Below are 19089 nucleotides of genomic sequence, written 5' to 3' on the forward strand. Positions count from 1 at the left end.
TTTATCAACAGTAAGAGATGAAGCTGTCTATGCCATTGCTAGTCAAAAGAAGCAATTTTTAAGAACTACATTAAAGTGAACTTTTTCACTTTATCTTCTGAGAAATGTGACAAGAGACAGCATTTCTGCAGACCAACTACCTGTACACCTAAAATCTCTTCCATAATGTCACAACTTTTTGCTCACCGTTTTTTGTTTAATATATGGACTTCATCTGTAACCCAGCCAAAAAAAATCCTCAGATTTGCTGAGATGTTGTTTCATTGGGACAACAGCTGCCACTTAGAAATAAAGCAGACACACAGTATTTGAGTCATTCCTAACTTTGAGGAGTCAGAGGTGCTCAGTTTAGGTCTTTTGTCTGACTGGAACAACACAAGTGGGGAAAAAATGGCACCTTATTCTTGTGTCTTCTCTGCATTATGAGGTAAATGCTGACATACTGCTCATGTCGTGGCTCATGCCTGTGAACCTGATGCGAGGTACAGATACTCACATGATGGACAGACAGGACCAAGAAGGCCCCTCCTCCAGCACACTCCGTGATGACAGCCAGGAAACGTGGGTTGATCGCACAGAAGCTGTTGTCCTGCACACTGCGTGTGATTGGCACGCCATCAAAGCAGTTCTCCTTGGTGGCGGCCTTACCAAACACGTGGCGGAACTTGGAGCTGCGGTACTGAGGACGCCATGTCATCTGAGGGAAGGGCGAGGAGAAGAGAGGTCAGCCAAGGAGAGCCATCCATCGCACAGTTATGAAGACAGAGGATTTTATAGGCACTAAGCCTCCTGGTCCACGAGCACAGGAGGGTATCATTTAATGGTAGATGTAATAAGACAGGGAACTGATAACAAAACTAACACTCGCTGCTCCATAAGAAGTACAAATTTAAAAAAAACTCTTAGAGCGTTCGCCTTATCTCATACTTTGTGACACAGACCTTTCAGATCAAAGCAGTGATGGCTTCACTGGCAAACAATAAAACAATAAAAGCAGCACAGATTTTATTTCAGTATCAGAGGTGGTCAGCCACGTCTCAGATAAAAAGCATGACACAAAAACCAGCGTGTTAAAGTATAAACAATAAAATAAAAACATGTTCTGCAGGGTTACTGCAGCATCTATGGACCATCAAACAAACAGTAAAAGGGGGGTTAACTTAATTAAGGAATGACACCATATGCATCATGGCAGACGGATGTATGAAGGGTTGCTCTTTAACCAAAATGTAGTTCTCAAACTCACTGACAGAAAGTGTACACTCAACATCATTCAAAGGAATTAAAAACCGCTTTGAAGGTAGAAAAAATTATTTTCTGTTGTAAACAACAAAAAGTTTTTACCTTAAATATCTGCTAATGACTTTTTTCTAACTTATGTGGGCCATTTTGCCCCTATTTAATATGAACTAGGTGCACATAGGTAGGAAAAGTGGGGTTAAAGATCAATAACATGAGCAAAGAGACAAGTCCACCAGGGAAGTCTGCTGTCTACAGTCCATGTAAGTATGCACCATCAGCTCTATCTATTCCAAAATATGTGCACTGACTTTATCACGTCCCAGGTCCCAGTCACGCAAGCCTACAGACTCGTTAACAACCAGTCGCTAGTGTAAAATGTGTATTCCCCGAATGGTTACAGTGGTTGGTGGCAATCATTGTTAAATCCATTGCTAAAACACTAAAACTCAAATAAGCCTATAGACCAGTCAGTGACCCCTTCACTCAACCACCAGTCGCTATGGAAAAGTGTATACTCCTGGATCTGTTGGGGAGTGGTGGCTCGAATTTGCTTGTGTGAAAATCGCTGCACCAAAAACCTCCTTTTGGTCACTACCAGGTTACCAAGGTTGCTAGTAGTTTGCATGGAAAAGAACTTGCAAATTACTCAGAGTGGTAGTGAAATGGACACAGTTTCCCTTCAAAGAAAAACTGGGTAAGTAATGCACAACTTTTACTCTGAGGTCAAACCATCTCTTTTTCCGGTTAGTATCACATTTTTTCAACTTTTACTGCCGCTTGCAGAGTAATGAGAGTATCTATTGGTGACCGTGGTATCCTGCCAGCAACTAAAACGATCACATGGTGGGTTTTGGATCAGAACCCTCTATGCAACGAGGTAGCATGTTACTGTACTAAATTTAGTAATTATATTAATTACTATTACATTGTTACTTTCAAGGAATACCCATGTTTCCCTAGCGACCAGTGGTTACCGGGTAGATCACTGATTGGACTTGTGGCCTGTGCGACTGAGGCATTAACGTAAAATGTCAAGTAGGACAAAGAGGGAAAATACTCAGGTCAACCTCAGGACACAAGCTGTCTCAAGCCAAAAAGTGCATAACTCGTGGCGTTCCACAGGGTAGTATTTTAGTCCCATTTTTATTACCATTACGTGTTAATGGATGTAGGTTTTGCTTGTTTTTATATGCCAATTATTTAGTGTTTCTTTTCCAAGGAGACTGTGGTTAAACAATTTCTGAGCAAACCGCCCGGCAGTAACTGGTAGATAACTTCTCACTTCATTTGGAAATAGGCTACAGTGCTTGGGTTCCATGTAATAAGTCAGCACAACGTATTAAATAATGATGTAATGAAACAAGTCCACAAACAGACACATCATCATTTTATTGTTTTTTGGCCATTTAAGGTCGGCGTACTTCTAGCGAGCATCCAAACTACAATATAAAAACAGTATGTAGTGCATTGACAGTGAGTTGCTCTCCATGTTAGTACTTCAAAGCATCCAAGAAAGAGTTACATCTAAAAATAGATAAAGACACCACTGAGCTACTGAACATGAACGAAATGTATCAAGGTAGAAAATGTGAGCAGCTCAGAGCTTCATTTTTAACAACCATCTTTGATCTATTTTAAGCACATCTGGTTTTATTTTTAGGCTTATAAAGCTAGTTATGAAAGGCTAACTAGAAGTGTAACAATCTACCTACTGGAAATGGTTGGGAGAACATTTTCACTTTCGCTTTTGTTCCATATGAGCTCATCTGTGTATATGTTGTGAATGACAATATCCGCAGTAAAGATTTTAATTGTATTTGTATCACATACACATGCTTTTTCCTAACCAGTGTCATCAAAATGTATTACAGCTCTCAATAAAGTCTACTACATTTAATGTATAAGGAGTGAAAAACCTGCAATACTTTCCCAATCCGGACTCTCTTTTTAGCCGCTTCCCCTTAAGCCAGTCGATGCATATGTCATTATTGTGAGAGATAAGTGGCTCTGCTCCACTGGGACGAGGTCTGGCCAGCCAGCATGTCTGCTCTGCTGCTCTGGCTGGCTTTTCGCCTGCCTGCTGCATGGTCATTACTTATGAATTAGGGGTGGAGGCGGCTGATGGACAAGAACGCAAAAATGGATTCAACCAACAAAGTATAGTAAATGGAGAGAGCGATTAGAGAGCTACAGGAACATCGAAGAACAAGAACAACAGCAGTAGGAGGTGGAGGTATAAACCCATTACAGGTTTGTGTTTTCCTACAAATCGCACCTACAGCAAATCTTGTCACTGAAAACAGTGACATCATGCTCCTGTTTTATGTGGACTGCCCTCTGGTTTTTCACATGATGGCTAAATAAATACATGGTGAGCATGATGCAGGTGTGGCTGGAAAGAGGCCGAGGAAGGATTTAGACCAACAGAAGGAAAAAAATCAGGTTTAGAGAAAGCAAAAAGAAAGGAAAGAAGAATGCTACAGAGGTGTGGAGCATGACTTCATGGCTCAGTTTACCCTTCCACCTCTCACCTCCTAGCCCGAGGCCGTCACAGAGAGCCTCGTACTGCCACACGGGAACCTGAGAAGGATTTAAACTACTCAGGTGTTTAAGACTCTAATTGCCACTCAGGCGTTCATCAGTCACATCCATGACTGCGATTACCACAGTTACCTTGTCAGCAATTGCTGCAATAACAAAAAGACATTTCGCTCATCCTCAACCTAAATGCTTAAAATAGAGTAACTTGAAAAATGGTGTCGTTTTCTTTTGCTAAAGCTTCTCCTAAAATTGATCACAGATAAACTGATTCATCTAAAATATCCAGATTTTTCACAGGGCCACGTGATGCATCTTCAAATCTTATCCAGTCCAGTTTAATTTTTATTTTTTTATTATAGCAGATGCAAAAAAAAAAAAAAGCAGCAAATCTGGAAGATACTTGAACAAGCAAGTTTGAAGTCTGAGTCTGCAGCTGTGAGGGCAGCTCTGTGAGCCGTTACTTTAATAATAAAAATAATAATGGATTGCATTTATATAGCACTTTTCAAGGAACCCAAAGCGCTTTTTACAATTCCACTATTCATTCACTCTCACATTCACACTCTGGTGGAGGCAAGCTACGGTTGTAGCCACAGCTGCCCTGGGGCAGACTGCCATATCGCGCCATCGGCCCCTCTGGCCAACACCAGTAGGCAGTAGGTGAAGTGTCTTGCCCAAGGACACAACGACCAGGACAGAGAGCCCAGGGACAGATCCCCTGAGCCACAGTCGCCCTCACTTTAAGAGTTCATATGCAAAATAAAGCAAGAGGCTCTTCATAAAATTGTGACCATGTGAGATATACATTTGGACCAAATTTAATCCAGAAACACCTCCTGGTTTTGATAGAAAAGCCGTGAACACCCACAAAAAGTTGATGCCAGTCCACTCACTGGAATAATGGTTAATATACAGTACATGTCTAAATTAACTGCAATACAAAAAAATGAATGGAAACCATCTTACAAGGGCTTTAATTAAACCAGTAGGATTATTTTACTATTACCGTTCCCTGCTGTGCACTCCCCTCACTCAATCTGACCGCTGTCTCTGAAGACGAGCCCGCGTAATGCATCCGTCAGCCAGCCTGAACCACACACTCGACCTGTTCGTAAAGCGTGTGCAAAAGTGCGATTGTCGCTCAGTTCATCATGGAAAAATGACTCAGCCCCACCATACCAACGCATGATGCTCAACTAGCCCCTCTGATAAAACCCACATTTTTCATTTCGAGCAGTGACTGTATTAAAAGAACTCCGAAACATAATTTTTGGCGGAGCTATAATTTCAGATCACGTGTATTCGTTTATGGCTGTGCTACAGTATTGTTTGATCCATTTGTGTTGTTGGTAAAATGACACATCATGAGACTGAGAAAACAGAAGAAAAAAAAACAAAACAGGGCTGGTGGACTGACGGTTTAAAAATTAGCCCATGTTTGGGGGCTAATGCTCAGGTCCTGCTCTACTATACAAATGTCATTCTAGCCCATTGTTAGGTGGGTGCCAAGAAAATCATGGTGTCATAATACATTAAATATAATCATATTATTCAAATTTTGTGGATATAAATTAGAGGTGACTGTTGTAAGATGTGTGTTAACTCCTGATCACGTAGTAGGTTCACAGACAGAGATTTAGTGTATTAATATCAGATACTGTAATCAAATCACTTAAAAAATACATATTTTCCAAGTTATTTTTGCTGTAGGTCGTGCACACTGTGCTACAGTGCGAGTTACGCAACTTCTAAAACTGCTAGTTGAAAGTTGTTCCCCACACACTGTAATAACTTTAAAAAACAACGTTTGTATAGTTATAGTTCCATGTTAAAGTATGGACTGCTTAAAGTAGTTTAAATATTAAATTAAGTTGAAACACTGAAAACATGACAGATGGCGCCGCTAAAGCTTATCTCACAGATTCGTTGATGTCTGAAGGTGGAAGCTTAGTTTTGAAAACAAATTCATGGTGATTATCAGGTTTTTATGACATCTATTCTGCTCTATCTGCTCCGTAACAAAAAACCTGTTAACTTCCTTACTGGAAGTTAAATAAACCGAACTGTAAATATGGCAGACAGCCATAAAGGTGTGAGGGGAATTCAGTCATAGAACTGTTATTAAAATAGTTTAAAATATATATATATATATATCTTTATTTTAACAAGACGTATCCAAAAAAACTTTACAAAAAAAATATTGGAGTTTGCTTTTTCCAGTGCAAAAGATTTTTGCACGGTTTGCAATAATCAATTAACCAGATTGTTCACAAAGGGTCTCCAAACCTCTTCAAATGTTGAAGTCTGTCTTTCATCAAACCATTTCTTCTTTCTAGTGGATGGTTTGGCATCATTCGCCCTTCTAACTGAGGTTTCTGATGCACATTTTTAGCAAAAGACTGAATGCATCAGTTGGCGAGCGAGCTACACGCAATTACAACCCGGACCACATCTGGACTGCTGTAATCAGCGTTCATGTATTGCTGAGGCTTACAAGACCAGAGGGAGAAGCTTCCAGGGCCGACAGCTAGGACATCTTGTCGCGTCTAAAGCGGGTTGTAATCAGGCCGGTGGCAGCTTTCTTTCAGCTGCGTCTTGGAGCAGGTACGCAGCAGGCTGCCGGGTGGTGGGCGGCCTGTCTTTTGCTCTTCACAGAACTGATGACGGAAACACTATTCTGGCTATTTTTACTGTGGCTTCTTACTGATCAAAAGGCAACCAGGCATGCTCACTGACAGCGGGAAAATGATTTTATTCATCAGGACTTCTGTGACAGGCTTTATGTCTGGCAAAATAAAATAAAATTTAATTTAAAAAAAGAGGAGATGCAGTCTTTTTTGTCAGAGGGAAATTTATTTTAGTCTGTGAGCAGGGAGTCACAGCGGTAACCGCATTAAGGGGGCTGTAAAAACAGTCATGAAACTAAACTGAAAACACAGATATGACTCTTTAAAAAAAAAAAAGATATATTGTACATCTGGTTTGTTCTGCCTGAGTTCTTTGTAGGTCTGTAGTTGTGTATACATCCTCTCCTAGAGACTGCCTTTTAAGCACCTCGTAAGTCATAACCACGTAGACTAGCAGCCACTCCTTTCTTTGACTAGCTTGGCACTGAGGGAGGGGTTTCACAGTTCAAAGTTCACTTATTGGTGCCCAGCCTCTAGCCTCCAAAATTCCTATGAGTATGAAATCAATTCCTCCCCTCTGCTGTCAGCAGTAATTCTCATCGAAACACGGTGAATCTTAAGAAAAAGAAGAAAAACAAGCGGGCACGAGCGCTGGCTTCTCAAACTGCAGATGTCGTGTTTTGTAAACGCTCAGAGTGAAATTCAAGACGAGGTATGTACAGGTGTGAGCACATGGCACACACAGACACGCGCGCACACACACTGAATCACTGTGTGCGCACGACTGAGCGACACACACCTCCCTTTGTTTAGACTAGGTGATATCATACACAGATGACAGCTTACAACCTCTCTCCTGTAATAGGATAACAGCCACAGTGATAATCCTGGAGCCGCTTCAATGCAATGGAGCGCACATGTGAGCAAGTATGAAAAGATGGGCCAGGATATGTCCACCTGCCTCGCTGCGTTTACCTGGAGATATCCTCACAATCACACACACACACACACACACACACACACACACACACACACACACACACACACACACACACACACCACTATCTCCAAACCATCTCAGTTTCTCTTTCATCAAAACTGTGTCTGACCTCCCAGCACGATTTATGGATACTTTGGACGCCAGGTACGTTCAGAGTCCTTTTCTCCTGGCGAGCAGTTTTACAGGTGTATGAACTCACGTAGAGACAAGAGTGAACTAATGATTAACGTATACGGTATTCGGATGAACAGGGCGTGGATGGTCCGACTGAGAGCTCAAAAAACAGGGCAAAAAAACAGATTAATGGGAGTTTCGTTGTAGGGTTTCCATTATTTTAATTCAAAATATTGACAGAAATGGAGCTGATGTGGCAATGAGATCCACTTTTCCCATTTTTTTTTTTACACCTCACCCATTTTTGTGAAAGTATCCCCCCTCTTCCCCTCTCTTACCCCCACCCCCAGCCTTGTTCTTCTGGAGGTTTCTTCCTGGACTTCTTCCTTCCCGGTGTTGCCAAATGCTTGCTCATAGGGGGTCATTTGATTGTTGGTGTTTTCTCCATTTTATTGTGTCTTTACCTTACAATAAAAAGCACCTTGAAGTGAGCGTTTATGTGATTTGGTGTAAGATTTAATCGAACATGGAGAGCTTGTGTGTTGTTCTGCAGTTTTCTGGTAATCTTTTTGCAGTTACGATAACCCTGCACTTTGAGAAAACAGCCGCTGTGCTAAAATGAAGGTCAAGAGACAAACTTGATTATCAGACAGATCTGGTTATCTGTTCTTTAGGTTATAAAAGCTTAAATGCAACCAAACACCTCCCACTGATCCTGGACTGCCGGTAAAATTGCAAGTGCGTGTATTTTGTGTTTGTGTGCGTGTCAAAGAAGAAAGCCTCCGTAAATAAATGGTGCTTTTTCAGTCCTGTCGACCACTCAAAGCACTTTGCACTCCAATCTGCATACACAGCACTTCTCTATCACTAATCCATACTGAAGAAGGAAGTCTTTAGGGTCAGTAACTCACCCAGGGATACTTTGGAAGGTTGGTGGGTCGATCCCAGGCTCCCGTAGTCCTGATACAACTTCTCCCGAAGTAATCAGTTTGAAATCCATGTTTACACTTTCAGGACTTTTTTTTCTTTTTATCCTACCTTCAGAGTTCAGGGTTTGTTTAAAACATGGAAAGAAGATGTCAGATGCTATCACTGATAGGAAATAAGACCAAAACTGTAACTCTCTAAAGTGACAGTGCAAAGATGAAGCAAAACAAACTCCACCCAGCCACGTACCAGACATCATAGTGAGCAGGTACTGCATTAACACAAGTCTGCCCTTAAGAGTTTTCCATTAGTTCCCGGCTGGAGAGAGTGCACAGCTCACGCGGTGAACATCCATTAGCTCCTGAAGGACATCCATATGTAACGTAATTTGCAAGACAATAAGATACAAATCACGGCGCACTTATTTCCTAAGAAGACTCACTATAAGCTGAAACAAGACATGAGATGATGACACAATCAGCCGGTCAGGGTTTCACCACAAATCAACAAGCAAAGTTTCCTAAGAACTCCCCGAAATGTTTGATCGTATCCCAGCCGAGTCTTACAGTTTCCCCACTCGGGACACTCGTGTGAATAAATCAGGACTGCCGGCTTAATGAAAAGACCTCAAAAAGACTGAAATCCAAACCAGAAGACGCATATTTCAGTGAATGGGAGTGTTTTGAATCTGTGAGCTGAAATAACTTTACTGGGATGTTAGCTGATGATGATGTCATTTTTACAACAACTCTGGGACAGCTTCCGACGTTTTTTTTTTTTTAATCCTCAGCAAAAAACTGAAAATATCTCCACACTTACGGTAGCAAATGAGAGCTTACATGTCCGATCTCGGGGCTGTAGGATAATTTACTAAAAGAGCACAAGTGCAGTCACATTAAATGTGAGCTGCTGTGGAAATTCAGATTCAGAGTCAGTCTGCAGAACGGTTTTTGTTTCATCTTGTTCAAGTCTGTCTTATTGATGTGCACTCAACAGTCCTGAGTTTAAAGCTTCGGGGGGGAAATGGCGAGCACGCACACACACACACACACACACACGCATGGAGGTCTAAAGAATAAAACGGAGATCAATAAGCGAATGTCAAACTGCAGAGACCGATCAGAGGGAGCAACACCCACATGGAGGGACAACACGGATGAAAAAGGCTCACTTGAGTCAGGGGGAGAGCGAAGGAGGTGAGGTGGGAGTTCAGCAGTACTCACCCTGTCGAGTAAGTTGTCACTGGTGGAAGAAGCAGCACCAGCAGCAGGGAAGAGGGAAACAGTTGATCTCTGTCTTCAGTGACAAGCCAAATCAGAAAAAGACAAAAACAAACAAAACAAAAAAACAAACTACAATCACTTCTTTTTCTTTATCCTAGCTTCATGGACCAGTGCTGCTGCTGTTGTGATTACTTTCCCCACACGCGTGTGAACATAAACACACCACGAAACCCAGTCCAAAAAGATCTTACAGTCCCTCCTGCACTCAAGCTCTTCTTCTTTGATGTGCACAATCAACACAAGCAGTCTAGTCAGCGACGACAGACAGTATGTGTGTGTGCACCATGAAGCCCAGAGCGTGTGTGAACAAGCAAGGAGCGAGCGCAGGAGTGTGTACACTCCCCGAGAGGGAGGTGACTGCACAGAGAGAGAGAGCGAGGGGGAGTGAGAGACAGCAGGTAATCTCACTCCCTCTCCTTCCTCGAGTGCCACTCCCTCCAGTCACTCCTCCGCAGCGTTTGCTCAATCAGGATTTCTCACTCTCGTAACTGCAAACGCTCATCTTTAACCCTGTTGCTCAAAATAAAAAAAAGAAACGATCTACTCGCCAGATTTGTTTTGTTTACATGTAAAGGTAGTGAAATAACACGTATATGTGGATTCCTAGAAACTCTGACCGGAGTATCTCTGAGACGAGGCTCGGTTCACACACAAGTGATTCAAAGTTCTTCAGAAAAAACGCGCTTGGCAGGTTTTTCAAACTCCGTAAAGGAAATACAATGAAAGCAGGTGGTGAAAACGTCCATACGGCTGAGGGGTTTAAAATAAGCATGAATGTAGGAATACTTTCACCAAATGTCTTTGCAAAGGGAGCCTAAAAAGAACAGATAATATTTTTAGGAAGTGGTTTGCTCAAGCATGAGGAACTGAGCCATACTTGCTGACAGCAGTTATTTTTAAACTGTGACCAAATTTCCCTGCAATGTTTTCTCCAGGTTCAGGTTTACTTGTGATTGTTTTCAGTCTTGCTGCAATTTACAGATGTTCCCTAAAAGCCTCACAGGCAGGTAGTCGGTGCTCTAGACTGAACAACCTTTAGCCAAAATATGAGAACCGCTAATCCAAACTATGACAAACTGGATGCTCCACCTATTCGGATCACGAGTACTACTCCGAGTTAGTTGGAAGCAGATCAGTGGAACAGTTGCTGAGAAAACTGAAGCACCGACTGGAAAATCCGAATTTAGGGTAGGAGTAGTTTCTGCCGTTACATTTTACTGCCAAATATTGTTGACATCTTCATGAAAAAATATTTTTAAAAATGATTTTATTGTCCTGTATACGGCAAACAGGAGCTGGAAAGCTTCACATTTCAGAAGATGGAAGAAGTAAATATGTGGAATTTGATCATAATATACTAATTAGCTTTTAATCAGCTGGTCGATTGATCCAAGTCACATTTTTAGTGGTGATTCCCAAAGACATATTAGCTGAAAGCCTGGAATATTTGGGCATGGTGTGCAGTACATCCTTAAAAACAACAAAACACCAACAGTATCTGGAAGTCATATCTTTTAAGGAATAGGACATAATCTGGCAAAGATCTGACACAGGACCTAAGAGATGCTTCTGTACCTTCAGTTCATCAATCTACTGTATGGGATCATCTTGACAGAGAACAGAACAAAAGGCAGCCAGCTTCCAAAGATGAGCTTTAAGTGTCCTTCAAGAAGCCCAGAGAACTATTCCTGAAGACTATTTAAATACTTCTGAGAAAGCTTACCTACAAAAGTTCCAGCTGTGTTCAAGAATAAAAGTGACTTTCAGGTTGGTTAGGCTTGTCCCCACTCTGTATGTTTTCACACGTTTCATCAAATCAGTGCACCCATTTCCTATTTTCCTAACAAAACAAAAAAATAAAAGGGTGGGTTAAAACTTAAGCAAGGTACAGTGCATAAAACGTATGCTTCGTATCGTCTCTTTGTCTCTTCCTCTACGATTTCTGATCTGACAAAGAGAAAAATGTAAAACTATAAACTAAAAAGTGATGTAAACTATTTTAAGTGAAGATTTAAAATGTGGGTCCATCTTCAGGAACAAACACAGCACCAGCTCGGCTCCTCACCATTAGCCGACTCATATATTCACACCGATTAAGCCAGATGTTCTCCGCTACAAAAGCGCCAAACTAATATTTCCTGTTAGCGTAATAATCTGTGACAGCCCCTCTCAAACCTTCTGTTCTCTGTGATCTTCAGCCTGCATCAGATATCAGATCGGCTGCATTTTGGGCAGAATGCCAAGCTGCTACAAAAGTCCTTTCAACCGTTCACATGGCTTCAGCTGGACCGTCGAGTCAAAGTGAACCATTATGTAATGGCACATTAGCAGCACACGCTAGGATAACAGGTCGATATGAGGATGGGGTGAGAGAAAGGGGGCGAAAAAAAAAAAAAAAAAAAGAGTTGTCCACTGGCAGCTGGCCTTCACAGAGGGGCTGGTCAGTCATTGTTACCACAGAAACCTGAGCTCCTGCACGTTAGCTGTAATGGGAGGAAGTGTTCAGAATACGACTGTTTACTTTACCTGCAGTAAGGTAGGATTTGGCCATGTGTACACATATTTAATGCTTCAATCTTGCCTTTCTGATTGAAGATAGCAGATGGTTTTTAATCTTCTCCATTCATCTTCTCTCTTCTTTATTATCAGCAACTGTTTACATAAATGTCTGTCCTATGTACAGTTTTCTCCATCCACTGCTGTCCTACCTGCATAAATGACTGAATGACAGTAACAATACTATTATGTAGCAGAGGTGGGAATCCCCACATAGCCCAAGCATCACAATACTTCCCTCACGACACACATTTTGCGATATGCTGAGTACTGCATATTGAGATTTATCACCTTTTTTCAAAATGCAAATTAGGTCCTCAGAGCTAAACTTTGTGAATATCTGATTTATCCAGTACTAGAGTGCCAAGCATACTAGTATGCCACTAAATCCTGCCACAAATGTTGCTATAAGTAGTCTGCTATCAGTCTGCTATTGAATGAGGTCAAGCTAGGGATTTACATACATTCAGTTTTTGATAGTACAGCAATCAACTCTGATAACTTGATGCAAATCACACGTTTCTAGAAATTTATATTTAAACAGACATTCTTACATCTCATAACCCTCCTGTTCTAAAGAAATATAAGTAGAATACAACCAGCAGGAACATGACAGCAACATGTTGACCATTAGTCTGCATTTATGAATTAGACACAATTATTTGCAAACCTTCGACAATCTCTCCAGAGTGATTGCAGTCAGCCACAGTATTTTAATTCATTTAAAAATACTGATATAGGCGTTTCTGTTATCAATACAATATCCCCACACAAAATGTGATACCGTGCGGTTTCGATTGCTATCATCCGGTAGTGCAATTTAAATGTTACTAAAGGCAAATAATTTTTCCTATATTTATTATTTTAATGAATAAAGTGAATCCAGTCTGCCTCAAGCCAAAAAAAGAACAAGTGAAAATATTAAAAGCATTTTTTTGTGCGTGTTATGATTTTTAAACCAAAACTGAATCTACAACAGAAAAATCAAGAATCTCGTGTTGTCAGCATTGTGTAGCAGCTTGTGCATGATTGTACGTGACAGGACAGATTGCAACAGAAACAAGATTACCTCATTACTTTAACTGACAGATGGAAAAGTGTAGGTATGTAAAGGTAGCTTTGTTATTCTAAGCACTTGCATTGGCACAACTCCATTTCCACACAGCTAGCTGACAGTTACACATGACTGATAGTAAAAAAAATGCTTCAGGTAACGATCAGCATGACATAGACTCAGCGAGACTTCTAAGCTTATATGTGCCCAGAGGTGCAGTAGGTCCCACTGTAGTCCTAAGACTGGACAACAAGTAGATGGGTTAGATGCTAATTAGCCATTGGATTCATGTTGCTAATGCTAGTAAGCAACTAGCTAGCCAATTAAACACATTTTGCTAGAGTTTCCAAGTTTAAAGATACCATTCCTTGAAATGGGGGAAAACAGAATGATAAATGTATACAAACCCTGCTATATTAAGAAGGTAGTGCACACAATGAATGAGCTGCCATAAGTGCAACACTTGGCTAGCATTATGCTACAGTCAAGCCATGGAAAACAGTGGTGAGAGACTGAAATGATCAAAATTATTATGACCATGTGCAATAACCTTTTTATTTTGCAAAGTAACCCATCAGCGCACACCAACTCGCACTGATTGCAACAGTCTGTCCGCATTTATAAATTAGATGTCAATTATTATTTGCAAATCTTCAACAATCTTTAAGCATGAACTGATTGAAGCAAGACTGAATTAGTCAAGTTGGACCGAGTTTGTTTGAAGTTGCCTTCCACCAGGTGACTCGTGCAATCACCTTGTGATCAAAAGTTATTACCTAGAGATTGAGCTGACTGGAGAGTCATTACGTTCCTAATGTAATGACTGGCATGTGTAAGCATCAGATTAATGTAGGTTAAAGGTGGAGGTAATTTTTGAACCATTTCAGACAAAGTTTAAGTCATGGCAATATATTTCACAAGCCAATCAAACGTTTTGCACCTAAACCATTTATCTTCATAGCAGAAGATACCTTGTACTTAACTTCATCTGTAACATAGAAGAGAGAAGAGAAGTATGCACTTGTTGGACACACACATGCCGCGACACTACTGATAAAGCTCTAAAACGCTGCAAACACATGTCCCCCAAATACACAACAAAGTCCAACGGTCACAGTGTCTCTGAGATAAGACTCAGAACACAAACTGGTGAAAGCATGAGAAGCTGCTGGCTCATCAGGGGCTGCTGTTTGATCACAGAGAGAAAGCGGGAAAACTAACCCTAACATTAGCAGTGATTCTCACATTGACCTCTTAAAAACTAAAACCTACAGCAGAAGAACAGAATTATTACACAAATAGTGAATAAATTTAATAACAAGTCTACTAATTACTGGGCGACTGGAAGATATGTCTAAAACTTTTCAAGCCAGTTTCACTTTGCCAAAAGGTGTGTCAAGGATATCAACCAGACAGACAGAGCTCGAGAGATTTGCCAGTATCACCGTGTACCCTGTCACCTCCTTATCACTACAGACAACTGTGATTTACAACACATACTGGAAGCCCTGGATCCATTTGTTGTTACCTTCTGTATTTCCTTTCATTAAGCTCTTGGCTATGATTAAAGCTTGTCATTTTGACTCTGTGTGTGTGTGTGGCAATTATCAATAAGCACAGGGCAAGAGTCCTAAAAGCTTGTGGCTCCTTCCAAAGAGCTTAAACCAGAAGCTTTCCCTCTAATCTCAACTCACACAGTGGCAGGTTAATAACTAGCTGCTGTGAGAAAATAGGCCAGACCCTTTGACACCGCAGACACACAGTGACCTTCCCTTCTTTACTTTGTCATTGCTGATTAGCTGTCTGACTGTGTTTTGGCTGTAAAACATCTGGTTTCAGTGCCAGTCCTGTGTTTCGCCTCAGTGTCTTCACTCCTAGAGTACGTTTGGGGTTGCTTTTTTTTTTTTTTTTTAAATACAGAAATTGTATGCCAACTGAGCAAACACTGCATTCCAGCTCAAATACAGGTGCAGTCAGTAATTCAATTGTATTGGAGCTATTGAAGCCCAGTGTACACAGAAGCCTACATTGCAGACAGATTCATTTACACGGGTCCACCTGAAAACAAATAAATGAGAGGCTGGTCATTTTGGATGTCACCAATGTATTGGTGAGGACTCAGCACCGCATCAGAGAAAAGCAAAGTCTTCCTTTCCTTATTTTCCCCTGATCCTCGTAGATTTGCATGTCACCTTGTGCTCTGGTTTTTCTGCTTCACTTTGCAAATGAGAAGCCACACCTGCCTGGATAAAAATAAAATACTGATTGAATAAAGTAGCCACATGGTCCGTGCAGTGAAAACGCTGAAAGAGTGAAATCATAACGAGGCAAGCGTACGACCAGCAAGTGAAGTTAAATATATCTGATTCCCAACAATCAGGGGCACACTGGTATGATTCAGGCGATGAGAAGATAACGAAAATACCTTTCTAGCTGTCTGGTTCAGTGTCAGTACATGTAACGAGTCAAGCATTCAGGTGTTTGTGCAACAGAAACTATTTAGAGTTTCAGTAATTCCCCTTTTTTGGGGGAAATAGCAAAAATGTTGTTATTTTAAGAGTTTTTTTTAGTTTTGAAGTTTGCTGAATAGTCAGGTATGACATCAGGTTTTAAATCCGTCGTCAACAATCCAGTTTTTAAAAACGCACAAGACGCAGCACGAGTATCAAGTTTAAGATCAGAATCTGTTCCTGTCTCAACAAACTAAGGTGTGACTAACTATGCTGATGAAAATCATGGGGGTATGAATTGTCAGCACGAGTCTAAACCTGGGAAACATGTCCAAATTTTTGAGTCTATTTCCAGCCGCTCAATCAAGAAGCAAATCTGTCTTTCTAGAGCAGGGGTAGGCAACTCCAGGCCTCGAGTGCCGGTGTCTTGCAGGTTTTAGATATCGCCCTGGGTCAACACACCTGAATCAAATGATTAGTTCATTACCAGGCCTCTGGAGACGAACAGCATCTGAAAGCATGTCCGTAAGAAAAATCAAGCAAACGTTTGACACACTGACACAAGACCTGAGAGGTGCATGTTGCCCATCAGCTGATTTATTGTTTGCTGAAGCCTCGTTAGAAATGGTTTCAACATCTCAGGCTCTCCAAGATATGGAGGCCTATCTGCCCTCACCACACTCCCTGCCGGTGGCTGATGCCCTCAGACGTTGGTGCGTTGGTGGTTCTTGGTGTCTGGGCGCTCATGTATGTACCGGCTCACTCCTGGTGGCCGCTTGGCGGGGCCTGGTGCCTGTGGCCTGGCTGGGCCCCTTCTGGGAGGTGTGGCGCCCTCAGGCCTCTGGCCCTGAGGGTCGGTCCCCTCTGGCACAGCTGGCTGCCGGTAGAGCCCGCGGGCACGTCACTGCAACCCCCCTCTGGCCTCTGCTCCGTGGCTGCTTAGCTCTTCTCTGGCAAGGTTGCCCCCCTGGTGGTCCTCCTTGGGTCCTCGTACTCTGGGTCCTCTGGATTTTCTTTTTTTTTTGTTTGTTTGTTATATTTTGTCTTTCTTTCTTTCTCCCTGTCCTATCCCCCAGTCATGTCAGTCCCGTCTGTAACAACTGGAAATAAAATAAAATAAATACATAATTATAAAAAAGGTCAATCAAATGGACCAATATGGCAAGGCCATGATGATCCACTTGGTAAAGTAAATCCGCTTGGCATCTTTTTTGGCCTTCAGACAACAATTCTGATGGCTAAAGATCCAAACGGGACAAGCAAAAAAAAACAAAAAAGAAATGGTTTCAGTGGAAGTGTGGCTGTCATGACGTCATTCTTAAGGATGGGAGACACGGAGAAAAGGCTGAGGTACGATAATTAACACAGGAACTACAGTGAAATCAGTTGCAACAGGTCTGATGGAGTGACGATTACTGAAGAAATTTGTAAAGTACTGTCATGCAATATCGTATAGAAAGCAGCTGACTGGCGACTGTTTCATTTTTCAGCACGGCAATGATCCCAAACAGTGCGGTAAAAGCATGAAGAGATAGAAAAAACACACAATGATGCACTAACAGTCATGGATTGGCCTCCCCAGAGCCTGGACCTACATCATTGAATGATGTAGGATCCGTCATTGGATCCTACATCATTGAAGCAGTGTAGGATCATCTTGACAGAGAACAGAAGAAGAAGAAGAGCTTTGAATGTTCTTCAAGAAACCTGATGAACTATTCCTGAAGACCATTTAAAGAAATGACAAGAAATCTGCCAAAGAGAGTTCAGGCTGTGTTGAAGAATTTCATTGTATGTTTCAATAAATCACTGCACTGATTTCCTGTTACCTTAGCAGAATCTAAAGAAATGACAGAGATACCCTTGCATAAGACTTGTGTATATTAAGTGATTCAGGTATTTAATCACCAGCTGGAAACTTGCTCTCTGTAGTTTGAGTAACACCTTTAATCCCATACCATCAGATGGCTGCTTTAAGAACATTGTGTGATAGTGATCTCACCTCCAGTTGGCCGAAATCTAACGTGAATAATTTGTTTGCATGCCTGTGCAGCACGCCTCATTCTTTCACGTCTGATTCACTCCAAAATCTCCATTAACACATCTGTTTGAAACAATTCCCATTCAGTGATATCACAGCTACACTACCTGCTTACATCAACTTTGGCACGAAGCAGGGTTTGTAAAAACCAATGGACCACGAAGTTGTGTTGGAAAAGCATTCAAACCATGTACTGTTACTCATTTTATAGGTCACGAAGCATGTTGAAATCCGTTATTCATCCCGATTCATCTACAGGCACCTCTCTCAGTTGTCGCACATGTAAGCCAACTGTGAGGATCATAGAAACGGTATATAAAGCGAGATTCTGGATTTGACAACCAGGAAAGAAAATCGCTTTTTTTCCCTTAACTTTCATTAAGAGATTTAGCTGGAAATGGTCATACTGCATGCAACGCATGACGATCACGTCACAGACAGGCAGTCAGAGCAGTTACAGTTGAACTTCTTTCCATCTGTTGATTTCCCAGAAAGGCATCTGTAATTTCTTAGGAAGGCTCCTGAAAACATCCGTGTAATCTGATACTATCTAAGTGTTCAAGTCATCTCTGTGTCTCAAACCCCAGCCTGGTTCAGTCACCACTCCCATTGTCAATAGTTACCTAAAGAGTCGACCTGTTGTATTGTAGTGACTAATAATAAGCTTTAGCTCCATCACATTTAGTTATTGGGTATTATAACTCTCCTAAAACGAGAGTGAGTGTTAGTATTGGCCCAGTCTGTGCCTACACTAAGCAGCTGTCCTGTGCCTGAGACATTTTACTGTGACCCTTCCTCCGTCTGCTCTGATTGGTCAGTTTGTGCACAAAAATGAGGCATTGGTTACATATGGTTGCTTTTCGTGAGTAAAGCCTCTGCCCTCTAATAGTTGGCAGCTTTGTCCCACCCCAATGGGTGACATCATGGCGAACAAGCCATTTTTTCTATATACATGGTCCCTGTTGCTCATGTCTACTTAATAATGAAAGTGAAGTGAGGAGTGAGTAGTGGCTTTACTTTAAGGTGTGCCACATTAGCTGCACAGCAGACATGATGCACGTGCTTTACATAATAGCACAGATACTAAGTTACTACTTAAGTTACTTGTCTTTTCAAACCTTTTACAGACATAAAAATAATATAGAACACAAATCACCACAAGAGTTTAAAATCCAGAATCATACTGACTTAATTTGTGGTCTGGTAGCCGTTTCTTAAGCAAACTGCAGGGATGAAGTGTTTTTGGCTTTTTTC

The 19089-nt window shown here is 41.5% G+C and overlaps 1 protein-coding gene across 3 annotated transcripts in view; it reads right to left on the bottom strand.

Moving 5' to 3' along the window:
• Positions 1 to 19089, bottom strand: part of coro2aa (coronin 2Aa) — a 41495-nt gene that overhangs the window by 10794 nt on the left and 11612 nt on the right. For 2 of the 3 annotated variants that reach the window (XM_026171277.2, XM_026171275.2), the window contains exon 2: positions 497 to 697. In XM_026171277.2, the coding sequence (XP_026027062.2) occupies positions 497 to 697 (201 nt within the window). Of the gene's footprint in view, positions 1 to 496; positions 698 to 9674; positions 10096 to 19089 lie in introns of those variants that run through there. The other variant, XM_026171278.2, reaches the window with a different exon arrangement.

Source organism: Astatotilapia calliptera, chromosome 6 (genome assembly GCF_964374335.1).
Source record: "Astatotilapia calliptera chromosome 6, fAstCal68.1, whole genome shotgun sequence".
Lineage (NCBI taxonomy): Eukaryota > Metazoa > Chordata > Actinopteri > Cichliformes > Cichlidae > Astatotilapia > Astatotilapia calliptera.